Source organism: Danio rerio, chromosome 5, assembly GCF_049306965.1.
Source record: "Danio rerio strain Tuebingen ecotype United States chromosome 5, GRCz12tu, whole genome shotgun sequence".
NCBI lineage: Eukaryota > Metazoa > Chordata > Actinopteri > Cypriniformes > Danionidae > Danio > Danio rerio.
Genome location: NC_133180.1, coordinates 19,622,555 through 19,637,714, shown reverse-complemented (window position 1 = coordinate 19,637,714; position 15,160 = coordinate 19,622,555). Strand labels below are relative to the sequence as shown.

At 36.6% G+C, this 15,160-nt stretch overlaps 2 protein-coding genes across 4 annotated transcripts in view; both read left to right on the top strand.

The window, feature by feature from the left end:
* The first annotated feature begins 121 nt into the window (after nt 1–121).
* On the top strand, nt 122–6,330 carry bri3bp (bri3 binding protein). Its single transcript, NM_001089335.1, has 3 exons — nt 122–409; nt 4,081–4,183; nt 5,634–6,330. The coding sequence occupies exons 1-3, from the start codon at nt 230–232 to the stop codon at nt 6,053–6,055; spliced, it is 705 nt and encodes a 234-aa protein (NP_001082804.1). The 5' UTR covers nt 122–229; the 3' UTR covers nt 6,056–6,330.
* A 5,438-nt stretch (nt 6,331–11,768) lies between these two features.
* aacs (acetoacetyl-CoA synthetase) overlaps nt 11,769–15,160 on the top strand; it is a 76,836-nt gene continuing 73,444 nt past the window's right edge. Inside the window, exon 1 of one of the 3 annotated variants that reach the window (XM_073950054.1) lies at nt 11,769–11,970. In XM_073950054.1, coding sequence (XP_073806155.1) covers nt 11,940–11,970 — 31 coding nt within the window. In that variant the 5' untranslated portion in view covers nt 11,769–11,939. 3 annotated transcript variants of the gene reach the window in all.

The following is a 15,160-nucleotide window of genomic DNA, read 5'->3' as shown; positions in this document are numbered from 1 at the left end:
AAAAAAATATATATATATATATGACTTTTATTTTAAAAATCTATTTTTAGTCAGCCGCCGCATACAGCTTCCGCTCTTTAGTCGTGCTCGGCTTCCTCCTCCATCTCTCTGCAGCATCATCTTCCGGCATATCACACCGCTATATTCAGTTTTTTTTATCAGCTACATCAGACCCGCCATCCAGCATTTCCTCCACTGCACATTGCCGGTTGCCAGTTCTTCTCTGAGGATGAAAGGAGCTAAATTAGCGGTGGTTTTGAGCCTGTTTTTGGCGCTCGTCCTCCTTACTGGGGCAGCGCGGAGCAGGAAAGACTCGAGCACCCAGAACAGCTTCAGGAGGGCGGCCAGCGGCTTCTACCAGACCCTCAGCAATGTCTTCGGGGAGGAGAACATCAGGGCCCTCTACAAGGTCTGTCTATGCTCTCGTGGAGCCTTTAAAATGTTGTTTTGTTTGCAGGTGCATTATTTGGGGCCTGCAGAGATCACCAGCTGTCAGTGGCTGTGTCCTAAAACCTAGTGAGCTGACTATGTAGAGAGCATGCCGTATTCGAGCAGTGATGTTTATGTAGGTCACTTGGTTCTAGAAAGTGTCTGCCATAAAGTGTCTGGCGCACTTGCAGATGAGCCACTACTTCAGATTTGTTGGTTTTTCGATAATGCTTTACCATAGCTGCTTTAATCAATCAGTCATTGAATTTTATTCCATTGTATTGTGTAAGGGAATGAGTCAATTTTCGAGATTAAATCATGTCCAATAAAACACGATTAATGTAATTTGAATAGATTATTTGTTAATTAGTTAATGGATATATATATATATATATATATATATATATATATATATATATATATATATATATATATATATATATATATTAATTGGATACTGTACAAATGAAGGGTTCCACATGGTTTATTCTTCTTGTTTCAACACAAATCGATGTTAATTTAACAAATTTAATTGAATTAAATGTAAAACAATTAAGTTGTCCCCCCATAAAAACTGAAGAATTGTTGTTTCAGCAGATTTTAAATAAGTTGTTTGAACAAGTAGCCTAAATAATGTTGTTTAAATAACTTGAATGTATAATTGACATACAATTTTTTATTTTATTTTTGTGGTATATTTTTAATGTTCTTTCATTTTTTTTTTTTTAGCTTTAATCAGTCAGTGAGTTTTATTTTATTGTATTATATAAGTGAATAAGTCAATATTAAGTAATGTCCAATAAAACATATGATAAATGTCATTTAAACAGAATTTTTGTTAATTAGTTATTGGGAATGCATAATTTGTTTTATCAATGAAATTAGATACTTTAAAAAAGGCAGGATTCCACACAGATCATTCATGTTAGCTCAACACAAATTAAGTTAATTTAAAAAATTAAAGTGGATTGAACGTAAAGCAATTAGGTGGTCTCAAAAAAATCTCAAGAACTGAGTTGTTTTAGCTCATTTTAAATAAGTTTAAATAAGCAGCAAATATTTGAAGCAAATATTTATATGCATATTTTTTGTGTGTATTTATGCAGCATGCATGTATAATTGATGTACAATTGCCATACAATTTTATGGGTTTTTGTTAAATATTTGAATGTATCTTAGTTATCTTTTGGCATTGGTGTGTTATAATGTTTGTTTATTGTTATTAATCAAATGTGTTTATAATTCTAAGCATATTTTTCAGCTTTTCCTTGGGCAAATGTGGCATGATTGAAAGTTATGTTAGTAGTATTCATAAAACTATTTTTCATTTTGTTTAGGAAAAGCTTATTTGTAAAAAAAAAATAATAATAACCGCTATTTTTTGTAATTGAACGCTTCAATGCTCTTTGTTAAAACAGGATTTCTAAAAACCACTAAAAAGCTCCATTTTTATTCATTTCCATAAATCGTGTTTTTACACTATAATGCAGAACAAAAAATAATTGATTTCTTAAAATTACTAAAACGTTCAATGTATTTACAGATATGGCAGCATGAGGCATACTTGAAAGGGATTGTCTTTGTGTATTGCCAACAAACAATTACTATAAATGTGTAATAATGGTATAATGGGTATACAGGTTGTCCTTCAGTTATACATTTTTTTTTCTGATAAATATGAGAAATTTATGTTGCTCAAAAAGGAGAAGACCTGGGGCCTGTTTCAGAAAGGAGGTTAACTGAAAACTCAGAGTATTTTAACCCTGAAATGAGAGAAACTCTGGGTTTTCCATTTCAAAATGGCAGGTTTGTTAAACTGGAGAAAGCAGGGTAAGTCAAACCTGTTTCTGAAAGAGAGTTAACTTTAACTCAGAGTCAGTTACTGTGGTAACTTACTCTGTTAATCTAACCTGGTCAGATACAGGTTTTATTCTCTAAACTCTGAGTTTCTGTCGGTCTCCTCCCCTTTTTTAAAGATGAAGCGGTATTTCTCGCCTTAGTCTTACGTTTCCACCCACCTATTTTAATGCTCATTTTGGATATGTGCATAAAAACGATTGATAGAAATGTCATGATGCACATAACTTTTTAAAATATGCATAAAAACATGCATAACTGAGTAGGATAAACTTTTATTCGATAGAAAATGTGTGCATAAACTACGATGGAAACACTTTTACTGAACAAATTACAGTATGTACATTAAAAAAAAGATCATGATCATATGATAATGAAAATGTGTGTAAATGGACAAACCAGCAGGCTGAGCACACTGTAACATGTCTTAAATATTGTTTTAGTCATTCTAAAATGCCTTAACTGTTTCAGTATTAGTGTATATTATTAATTACCTCAGAGTGTCTGGAGCGTGTCAAGAGTCTCCGCGTCTCATGGCTTCAGACGCCCCCATGTGTTCATTGTGTTTCAGCATTGGCTTCTGACATCGAGGCGCAAGTACATTAATTAGGCTAAATAAAGAATTAATTGACGCAGCTTCTTCTACCACAGTAAATTCTGTTTTTACTGTTGATATTTGGTGCCAGTTTAATCAGGAAGTGACGATTTTTTTTCTCTTTGACTCGTTGGATGGAATTTTATTCACATCTTTTATGCAATATTCCAGTTTTGCACATAAATTTATGTAATATATTTGGATGGAAACATAGCTATTGCCTACATTTTAGTCACACACAGAAGAACTGTACTAGATGGCTTATCCTTTTTTAATAAATAATTAAATTTACCTTCGACATGCACTGTAACTAGATTAATGGGATTATTATTCTTTCTAAAAATTATTTTTAGTACTGCTTACCTTCTAAATGTTATATTAACCTCTATCACTTGATCAATAAAAAAGGCAGACACACAAGTGCACTGTTAAATCATTTAAAACTAATAAATGTATAAAAAAGTTTAGAAAAAAAAATATAAACGTCAGAAATTACATTACTTATTTTATTATACTTAAATATTTAAATACTTAAAAAGTGAAATTAGGCATTAACTTGAGCAGCTGTTTTCCCACGCTAACTGTCTCTTCTTCACTGATGGTTGCTTCTTTTCAAATATATACACTCATATTTGCTTTAACTTTGCATGAGAACATCAAGTTCAGCTGGAGAAAGAAATGGTGATCTCTTTTATAAGATATTGCCATAGTCACTTGTAATGTCTGCGCTCCATTGATAATGCCTTTTTAAAGTCACGGTGCGTGCGCTTAACTCTGAGTTGGTCTACTCGAAGTTGATTGACTCAACTCGGATCAGCTGTTCTGAAACCGAAAACCGAGTTTTTAATCTCTCAGTAAATCAACTCAGAGTTCAAGTTTAAACTCTGAGTTGTTTGAACCTCCTTACTGAAACAGGCCCCTGGTGTTGTGCATCAAAAGCTAATTATTTTCACGGAGAGATAATTAGATATTTACTAGTGAAATAATTTTAATATAAAGATATATATATATATATATATATATATATATATATATATATATATATATATATATATATATATATATATATATATATATATATATATATATATAAATATAGATAGATAAAATGCATGCATATTCATGTAAAACAACATTGGTAATTTTGCTAAGTTATTATTCTTTAAATATTTAAAAACCTGTATTTCATTGTTTTGCAGTTCTTCTCAAAAACTACCGAGAGGTTTGTTCATGGAGTCGATTCATTATTGGACACTTTGTGGAAACTGTGGGTGGATCTGCTGGACGTTATGGGCATTGACTGTAAGTCAGCACCAGAATTGGTTTGTTTATTGTATATGAATTTAGCTCTGTCTTTCACCTGGCATTAATGTATTTTCAGTGATCAGATCACAAATGGTCAGCCGAAATGCGTTACTCTATGATTAACATGCATCAAATGCATTTTTGAGATTACTGTGTTTGGATTTCATTGTGATCATTTACCTCTAATTTCATAATGCTACATTACATTCATGAGAGCACTCAGTACTATTCAAGAGTACTATTGAATGAACAAATCATGTTTTAGAACAACATCTCATAACAATCAGATTTCTGAATGGAGAGAGTAGATGATTTTTGTGACTGTTGGTATGCATTCAAATACATGAGCATATGCACTACAATAACAGTACTCAGGTACTCAGACGCTGTTTACATTTATTACATTGTGTTTTACACTATACACAATGCTGCGATACACATTACAATGTTCCTTTTTTATGTTAAAAGGAGTTTTTGTCCTCACCATCTGTGACAGCGACATACAAAATTTCTATTTACAAACGGTTTCTATTTCTGCGATGTCACAGCTGGACAACAACATAAAATACTGTGACAATAGTCGTCTCGGTAACTGATTATGTGCCGATCATTGAATTTGAATATCATTTTGCTTGACATGTATTGTCATACTGAAAACGGCAGCAGATAGTTGAAAATAAAATCTCAGATCTTCAAAATAAAATAACAAATATATAGTTTGCAGGTTGGAGGAAAGTCCTTACCCCAGGTGGAGGAGTTTAAGTATCTCGGGGTTTTGTTCACGAGTGAGGGAAGGATGGAACGAGAGATTGACAGGCAGATTGGTGCAGCGGCAGCAGTAATGCGGTCGATGTACCTGTCCGTTGTGGTGAAGAAGGAGCTGAGCCGAAAGGCAAAGCTCTCGATTTACCGATCAATCTACGTTCCTTCTTTCACCTATGGTCATGAGCTTTGGATCATGACCGAAAGGACAAGATCTCGGATACAAGCGGCCGAAATGAGTTTCCTTCGAAGGGTGGCAGGGTGCACTCATATGGATAGGGTGAGGAGCTCTGACACTCGGCAGGAGCTCGGAGTAGAGTCGCTGCTCCTCCACATCGAGAAAAGTCAGCTGAGGTGGCTCGGGCATCTGTTTTGGTTGCCTCCTGGACGCCTACCTAGGGAGGTGTTCCAGGCATGTCGGGATCCCCCCGAAGGAGCTGGAGGAAGAGTCCGGGGATAGGGAAGTCTGGGGTTCTCTCCTAAGACTGCTGCCTCCGCGACCCGGCCCCTGAAAAGCGGCAGAATATGAATGAATGAATGATATATAGTTTGAACGTTAGAACTGTTAAATAGGGCTAGTTTGACTGAAATATCATATACCTGTATGTATATTTTCCTGTTTGCGTATGATTGCACTTGTCATTCTCTCTTCAATTTCCATCTGTTTTTCATTTTTGCTTCTCAGCCTCTAACCTGACGCACTACTTCAGCCCATCATCCGTGTCCAGCTCTCCCGCTCGGGCTCTTCTTCTAGTGGCAGCCCTCCTGGTGGCCTACTGGTTCCTTTCCCTGTTCCTGAGCGGCTTCTTTTACATCCTCCACGCAGTGTTCGGCCGATTCTTCTGGCTGGCCCGCGTCACCCTTTTCGCCCTCTCCTGCCTGTACATTCTGCAGAAATTCGAGGGCGATCCAGAAAAGGCAGTGCTGCCGCTGTGCTTCATCATGGCCGTGTATTTCATGACGGGGCCGGTCGGAGCGTACTGGAGGAAAGGAGGAGGATCTGGAACTCTGGAGGAGAAGATCGACCAGCTCGACACCCAGATCCGCCTCCTCAACATCCGCCTGAGCAGAGTGATTGAAACCCTAGAGCGCTCCAGCGACCAATGAAGAGATCTTCACCAAAGGCTCAGAGCTGGGGTTTGTGGCTTGAGTTGAGAAGAAACAAACAAAAAAATGTTGTTTTTGTTATTTCTTTCCACCGAATTTTTCTCAGGATGTCCCCCCTGACGAGAATCGTACGTGACGTGTGGAAATTTGATTCATTCTCCATTAGAGGATTGATTTTATTCGCCCTGTTGTCGTAGAGTGTATTACTAGTGTCCACTTCTACTGTAGCCGCCCATTTCTTTTTAATTTTGAGTAAATATCAGGACTTTTTTGTATACATGTGTGTAAGCGTGTGTGTGAGTATGTCCATTGCTCAGTGTTATTCTCTTTTCCATAAGCTTTATATGAAGAGTTTTTTTTTAAAGCGTGTGTTATTTATCAGTCGTAAAGGCAATGTCATTGAGAGTCAATCCAGAAACACTCAAAGTGTGAAGAATAGTCATTATCACTGCATGTTTTTTTTTCTCTCTCTCCCTTGTCTCCTCTTGAGGTCAGCAGAGTTCAGAAACGATCAGCACTATCAGGGATGAAGATGTATGTGGAAATCGCTTTCAGAAAGCAGCTAGTCATCAAAATTGAGATCAGTGTTCCTGGCAGCAAGCTAACAGTGCTGCAATGTACACCAGTGTCTCTGTCCAGCGTCATCTGAGAGAGATTCTTGTGTGCTTCAGATAAGTACCTACAGGGTAAAACCTGGTCATGCACTTTGTTCTCAGCTTGAGATCATTCTATGTACCATTATAAAGAGGGATTGATTGAATAGCACCAATCCCACTACCTATTAGTGCTGCTTGGTAAACTCATTTTTATTTAAAGAAAGTGGCGTTTTCTCTGCTTTAAATGCCTGCTAACTGTTCTAACCTGTGTCCCATCTTATCTGCTGAGTTTTATTCACTTTCCCTACTTCCTGCACTTTTAATTTGCTTTAAGAGTATAAGGGATAGTTTACTCACAAATGAAATTTGCCATCATTTGCTTCCCGTCCATTTGTTCAACCTATTTGAGTTTTTGTTGAACACAAAAGAAGATATTTTGAGGAATGCTGGTTGATGGCAGGGTGGTGCAGTGGTTATCACTGTTCGCTGGTTCGAGCCTTAGCTGGGTCAGTTGGTATTTCTGTGTGGAGTTTGCATGTTCTCCCTGTGTTCATGTGGGTTTCCTCCGGGTGCTCCGGCATCCCCCACAGTCCAAAGACATGCGGTACTGGTAAATCGGGTAAGCTTAATTGTCCGTAGTGTATGTTTGTGAATGAGAGTGTATGGGTGTTTCCCAGTGATGGGTTGCAGCTGGAAGGGCATCCGCTGTGCAAAACATAGGCTTGATAAGTTGGCGGTTCAATCCTTTGTGACAACCCCTGATTAGCAAAGGGACCATGCCGAAAAGAAAATGAATGAATGGTTGATGGCACCCAATGACCTCCATCATAATTTTCTTTTCCACTGCCATGGAAGTCAATGGGTGTTATCAGCCAGCATTCTTCAAAATATCTTCTTTCCTGTTCAACAGAAGAAAGGAACTCAAATAGGTTTTGAAAATATTTAACAGAAGAAGGAAACACTCGTACAGCTTTAAAACCATTGTGAGGGAAATTAAAAGATGAGACAGTTTTCATTTTTGGGGGGACCTATCTTGTTAATCCATTTTTAAATGTTTTTTTTTTATTATTATCAAGCATTCTTAGTAGCTAAAACTAGTCTGCATGTTTTTAAAGATATTTAAAACATTATTGTGTGATTCATAGAAATATTACATATTGCTGCAATTTTTGATTTTTTTTATACATTTTTACATTTTGAAAGAAATCTGAATGGCCAGCGTTCATTTATTTTCATGAAACGTTTATTTTCATTCCATAATATGCCATAAATTGAGTTTTGTTGTTGCTGTTGCATGATTATACCACTATTTCAAAAAAGTATGCTACTGTCCAAAAGTTGTAAGGTTGATAAATATTTTGAAAATAATTTTTCTTCACAGAAGTTAATACTTGGCAAGGTTGCGATTTAAAAATAAAATCTTTTGAGTTGTGTTTTGTGTTTTCATCAGAGAAAACAAGAAATTGATCACCTCAACTTTTTTTTTACATTGATAATAATAAGAAATGATTCTGAAAGATCGTGTTACACTTAAGATTTATGAAAAGAAATTGTTGTTCTTTTAAGGAATCAATTGCAATTTGATATACGTTAAATCAGAATCAATTTTGTCAGCTGTGGTGGTTGGTGCGTCGACACATGCACTCCGGTGCTCATGGCGACCCGAGTTCGATTCCGCCTTGCGGTCCTGTGCCGATCCTTCCCCTCTCTCTGCTCCCCATGCTTTCCTGTCAATGCTCTCTACTGTCCTGTCAAATAAAGGTGAAAACCCCGAAAAAATAATTATTAAAAAAAAATAGAATCAATTTGACAATATTACAGTTTTTACTGTATTTATATCCAATAAATGTACCTAAAAATAATCTTTTCTACCCCAAACATTTAAACAGTATTGTATTTTTTTTATAGGGAGGAATTTGTTGTTTTGTTTAGTATCATATTTTAAATATGGTTTTCTAATCTATGTGTAATAATGATAATTCATTCCTGCCACTAAATCATTTTTATATTATACTCAGTCATTTTTATATTAAGTTTGTCTCCTGTTTTACTAAAAGAAAATGTGGTAGTCAAAGTCAAAGCGAGAGTTTTGTGGCTTGTAGTTCTCTTTTTAGCACTGATGCCATCTATACTCTTTGTAAACATTGACAAAATTCACTTTTTAATAGAAACGTGTGCAGATTTACAGTCTATTTCATCTGCCCTCAACCTGACTGTACTGCGACTCAAGTCACCTGGAAAGCTTTCTCATGCACTAATATCAAGAAGGCCCCGTTTATTTATTTATTTTTTGACTAAATGAATGAGTGAAAAACATTAGCTGGTCAATAAATCATGCAGTTTTAAGCACCAGCTTTTTTTCAGAAATCTAATTTAACACTCATGTATTTGCAAAGTACCAGCATATTGTACACTGGAGACAACTATGAAGAAGTACACGTGTCCGAATTGCCATGTGTGTTTTCTTAGCTGTAATGAATGAGAAGCTGCAGTACGGTGGAAAATATGAGCGATTTATTTGTTCGCTGTAATATCTAAAGTACAAGTGAATGTGAGTTTGCTTAAGAAATGTGTAACCGTATTTCCATATTCATAGTCTTATTATTAGGTTCCAGCACCATGTCAGGTCCTAAATTTAATTGTGAAATGGCATGTATTGTTTGGTTAATAGATCAGATGTTACTTTCAGCGTAAGGGAGATGTACTAACTCAGTAAATGCTCAGTTCTCTCTCATTGAACTCATGTTGACTGCGCCAGTGCCAATTATTGTGTGTCGAGGATTATGTCTATGAATGATTTGTATTAGGAAGCACTGAATCTTTGTGAAGTCTAGACCTGGTGTTTTTATTTGCGTAGTAAATGCCTAGATTTCCATATCAGGTTTACTTTTGTACTGTATAAATTTCATCAGGATCATTCATTTGTGTTGCTTGCTGTGGTATTGTTTGCTGTCTGTATCATATTATTGTGCTTATCATGCTTGTTCATCGGAAGATGAAATGGTGGTCCAGAAAGAATTTAATAAACGTAATATACAATTTGAGCAACATGTCTTGGATTTATATATTTATTTTCAAAACTATCAACCTGACTGACATTAATGGCATTTTTCTTCTTTTTTTTTATTTGCTCAAATAGTAATTTGAGAGTTTTTTTGGTAGTTTTTTTTTAAAGTTGCTTCATAAAATAATTTGGACATAGGAGGTTTAGCGTGATGCAATAGATACTTTTTTGAACATTGCTTCATTTGTCCGTTCATATTACCTCAGATAAACTCTCTGAAACTCAGCGTCTAAATGGGTTAAATTAAATCATTATATCTGCGGAAAAAAAAAAAACTTGTAGTAGAGCGACTTGTTGATAACCTCGAGATGAAAGCCTGTCATGTTGTGAAATGCTGATCTTGGCATTTGATTTTGTTCTCGTGCAGTTTAACATAGAGTTTGTGGTTCGGGGGAAAATCTATTTCATTTCTTTTTTGTACTGTCATAGGCACTCACCAAATAGTTGTTTGCTTTGTTTTGCTTGCTGAATCCCTTGTATCCTTGAGACTGCTGCTCTCTTAAAAGGGTTTACATAATGCTTAATGATCAAGGACTACCATGCTTTTAAGAAACCCATACTTGGCTTGCGTGTAATGTTGTGCATTGTTGTTTTTTTATTTGTCATTTCTCAGAGGCAAGTTTGCTTTTATGAAAGCACATTTTTATGATAATTAAGGATTCTGTCTGTTGCATTTGTCTTGGATGGATGGACAGATAGATAGATTCATACAGGGGTTGGACAATGAAACTGAAACATTAGCCAATTTAGTGTTGGAAGCTTCATGGCTATGTTTGACCAGCCTGATGGCCAATCTTCATTGATTGCACATTCCACCCGTAAGATAATAGTGTGAAGGTCTAAGGCAGTGGTGTCCGGTGTCCAGGAGAGTTTAGCTCCAACCCTAATCAAACACAGCTGATCCAGCTAATTAAGCTTTTACTAGATATACTAGAAACTTCCTGGCAGGTGTGTTAAAGCAAGTTATTGCTAAACTCAGCAGGACACCGGCCCTCCAGGACTGAATTTGGACACCCCTGGTCGAAGGAGTAATAGCACAGTTTTGCTTAAAATATTGCAATGCACACAACATCATGGGTGACGTATTGCTGTGTATACAGTAGTCCTTGCTGGCACATCTGTTACAAAGACAGCAGGTCTTTGTGATGTATCAAGAGCCACGGTATGTAGAGTGATGTCAGCATAACACCAAGAGGGACAAACCACATCCAGCAGGAGTAACTGTGGATGCATGAGGAGGCTGTCTGAAAATTGTTAGTCGGGAGCGCCATGGGGTGAATATACATGGCTAGATGTGTTGTTCTCTGGTTTAGTTCACCTTCACTGTTATTTTTTTAACATCTGGGAGAGTTACGGTGTGGAGAAGCTGCAAAGAAGTGTATAACCCAGACTGTTGGATGCCTAGTGTGAAGCATGGGGGTGGATCAGTGATGGTTTGGGCTGCAATATCATGGCATCCCCTAGGCACAAAACTTGTGCTAGATGGAGCATCACTGCTAAGGACTACCTAACTAATCTGAAGGACCATGTGCATTCAATGGTTCAAACATTATATCCTAAAGCCAGTCCTGTGTATCAGGATGATTATGTTCCAATACACACTGCAAGATTAGTGACAGAGTGGTTTGATGAACATGAAAATGACCTTGAACATCGTCCATGGCCTTCACAATCACCAAATCCAAATATTATTGAGCCACCTTGTGGTGTTTTGGAGGAGCCAGGAGTGAGAACTGTGTCCTACACCAGCATCATGGAGTGACCTGGCCACTATTCTGCAAAAATGGCTTAAAATCTTTCTGGCCACTGTGCAGGACCTGTATCTGTCATTCCCAAGATTAATTGATGGTGTGTTGACCGCAAAAGGAGGCCCTACACCATAATAATGACTTATTGTGGACTAACTCTAGGTGTTTCAGTTACATTGTCTAACCCAGGGTGGGCAAACTCGGTCCTGGAGGGCCGGTGTCCTGCACAGTTTAGCTCCAACCCTAATCAAACACACCTGCTTATAGATTTCTTGTGATCTTAAAGACACTGATTAGCATGTTCAGGTGTGTTTGACTAGTGTTGGAACAAAACTCCTCAGGGACACCGGCCCTCGAGGATCAAGTTTGCCCATCCCTGGTCTAACCGGATGGATTGATGTGTACTGTTTATTATAGATTTTCATCTGAGCACATTTGATTGCAAATGCCATTAAAATGTGTTCTTGAAGAAAAAAATGAATAATTGTATATGCAGTCAAACAAAAGGTGAGTAGTCTCAAGATGATGGCCATCTTGCCAATGCCGGGGGAGATTGATATGCATTTGTATGTATCCAACACTAAAGTTAAAACGTAGACTGTACTATTATGAAAGAGTCTGTAAGGTAAATAAAAAGTTGATCGGTTGCAGATCCAGTAGTGTATATTAAATGGATTCACAAGAATCTGTTTGTCTTTGATAAGTTATAACTAAAGAGATTAAAAAAATCAACTGGCCAACAATATTTGGCAACACAACGCCAACTTTTTTTTCTTTTTGTGCTAAACGTAAATCAGCTAAATTTGCATTGCAATACATTCGTGGTGCAACTCTTATTTCCCAAATGTTAAATAAATATTGATGAAATTGGCCTTGGCAGTGGGTGTTGATGACTCTGCAAAAATGCCCAGCAGCTCGCCTCTTATATACAGTCCAATACCTTCCTCTGGCACTAAAAACAAACAGCCAACTTTGTAAAATCTAAATGTATGGAAAATATAGCACAGAGCCACCTTTAAGGCGTAATCCTGTTTTCCCCCCTTCATATCATGTTGCGGGCCGCAGTCTGTGATTGGGCACACCTCTACACAATCCCCTCTTCTATTGGCTGAAAGCCCCAGTGGGCCGAACTGGAGAAGCTGCAGTGTGACTTCTGATTGGCTGAGTTTTCCGTCTGTCCATGTCGCTTTCTCTCGTGCTGCGGTCTCGGCTGATGTGAGACCAGCTTCAGCAGCCAATAGAATAAAAGACATGCTAATTGCGGGACGGTCAGATATTCCTCCGCCAAAGCCTGACAGTTACTCTTTATCAAGGATCCTTTAAATGTCTAGTTATCAATGTTTTTTGTAAAGTAGGCATTATGTAAGTTGGATGTTGCTTTATATTGTTATAAAATACCATCAAAATTCGAAACTAGGTATTTCATAACTTTGAATAAATAGTTAAGTTCAACTAACGCTATACTTCACTTCTTTTTCTGACCCTTGGTAGTTGACATTATAAATCAAGGTATGTGAGCAAATCATTGTTATTGAAGTGACTCTTTACAATCAAACACCTAAATAATTTTACAAGAACCTTTTAAATTAAACTGAATCGTGAATCTTTCCAAGCGGTTCTCGACATTCGATAACACGACAAATAATAATGCAAGCAAGCAAGCAAACAAACAAACAAACACACAAAATACAGAACTAAGTTAATTGAATATGTGTATAATGTGTGTTTGTATTATTTATATATATATATATATATATATATATATTTTTTTTTTTAAAGTGTTATACAATTTTAAATTGTTATTGTACGTTTTTTTTTTTTTGCACACAATACACTTGTGTCCTGAAGTATTTTTCAGATTAAAAGGGACTATTTTTACATGACTTAAATTCAAAAGAATAACAGAATGCAGCATCAAAATATCTATTAACTGTCATTTTAGATTTTTTTTACTAAAAAAAAACGCTTCTTAGAAATGAATTGATCGAATGAACCGATCGGCAGGAGAGTCGAACATCCTCAATATAATCTGACAGATGAATCAGACAGACCTTCCGCCAGGGTACGTGCAAGTCAGTAATTGCAAATGCTAGTTCATTAATCACAAATATATATAAAAATAATAGAAAATAAATTAAAAAAAGGAAAAAAATCTGAATCATCCATAGATTTTTGTGTAGAAACCGAAGCACTACATTAGTCGCGGAATAACACATGGAGGTTGTCAGGACGCAGTGCGGTTGCGCGGTAGGCGGGGCTTCCGCTGCTGCTGGTTGATTATGTTCGGCTGACGCTCGGAAGTGACCCATGTGTCTGACCTGCACCAATACACGATCACCGGATCGGCCCGTCCAACTCGCGTAGTGCGATTCTTTGAGTCTTCATAGCTTATTCACGATACGTTGGCGCGTGTCATCCGATCATGTCTAAAGACACGGAGGCCAAGAGCGAGGAGATTATGGAGTCGAAGGTGCTCTGGTACCCGGACTCCAAGCGAAACACACAGACGGACCGATTCCGAACTCTGGTTAACCGGGAATTCGGCTTGAACCTGGGTGAGTAGAGAGTCAGCCTGGGCTTGGTTGAATGTAGACTAACTACACACCCCTTATTCTCCAGGAAAACAAAGCATAGTACTATGGTTTGGTCTTAATCGCATTACTAGCTCATCCTAGGCTTGTCATGTTATGTCATGGTCACATTTAAGCAAAAACAGAGCTCTTTATTTTTTGCCCACTATATTTGATCCAGGATCCATTTTATATGTTTCATCTAGAAATAGATGCCTGACCACGTATTTCCAGTTATTCATGCATGCCAGTCTGCTAAATCTCAATGCTTGCATTAGACATAAGAAGTTGCAAAACCAGAATTTCAGATCAGACCTAGAATTTACACTGACAGCATGATTTATTTCCTTATGTCACTCTCATCTCTGTTCCTGTTATACAATTATATTTTGTCTCACAAATTTGTACATTTTTCCTAATAGTAAATGGTATATCCTTGTGTTGCTGATGTTTATGCTTTTAATAAATACAACAGTTAGTCTTATAGTTTAGTCTTATAGTTTTTTCCAGTTACTGTTCATTCAGTTCATATACTTATTTATGATTTACTGCCGCTTTATTAAAATGCTATCAGCAACTATTCACTTTAAGCTGGCATGTATTTCAATTGTTGCTTCTACCTCTTCTAGTGTTGTCAGTATTATATAATTAAATAAATGAAAAATGTAACTTCAAAAAGATATTATACACACCATCAATGCACAGTATCTCATGATGGTGATTGTGCTCGAGTGAGGTAAAATAATAGTAGGAAATCTGAAATTGATGCGAGTAAGTATTTGTAAAATATACATATTTAAATCTGTTTAAAAGCCATAATGATTGATTACATATCTGAGTATTGAAATGTCATATTTAATGTATGTGATTATATGTTAAATTCATAAGGTCTTACTCATGTACACATAAGGTCTGAATATGATTAAATACCCTACATGCAGCGAGTTCTTATCGACTATGATTAGAAGTAGGGCTGAACAATATATTGTTTAATCATCGATATCGCAATGTGTGCATTTGCAATAGGAAAATCGCAGGATTAGATTATTTAATTAAGATTAAACGATAAAGATACTATTATATCATATTATTTATATAATGATGACCATGTTTTTTATGTTTGATTG

Excerpts from the sequence above, each read along its gene's own strand:
- bri3bp (NM_001089335.1), top strand. The coding sequence starts at position 230 with ATGAAAGGAGCTAAATTAGCGGTGGTTTTGAGCCTGTTTTTGGCGCTC. Across the intron at positions 410-4,080 it reads ACATCAGGGCCCTCTACAAG|TTCTTCTCAAAAACTACCGA; the intron begins GTCTGTCTATGC and ends ATTGTTTTGCAG. Across the intron at positions 4,184-5,633 it reads GGACGTTATGGGCATTGACT|CCTCTAACCTGACGCACTAC; the intron begins GTAAGTCAGCAC and ends TTTGCTTCTCAG.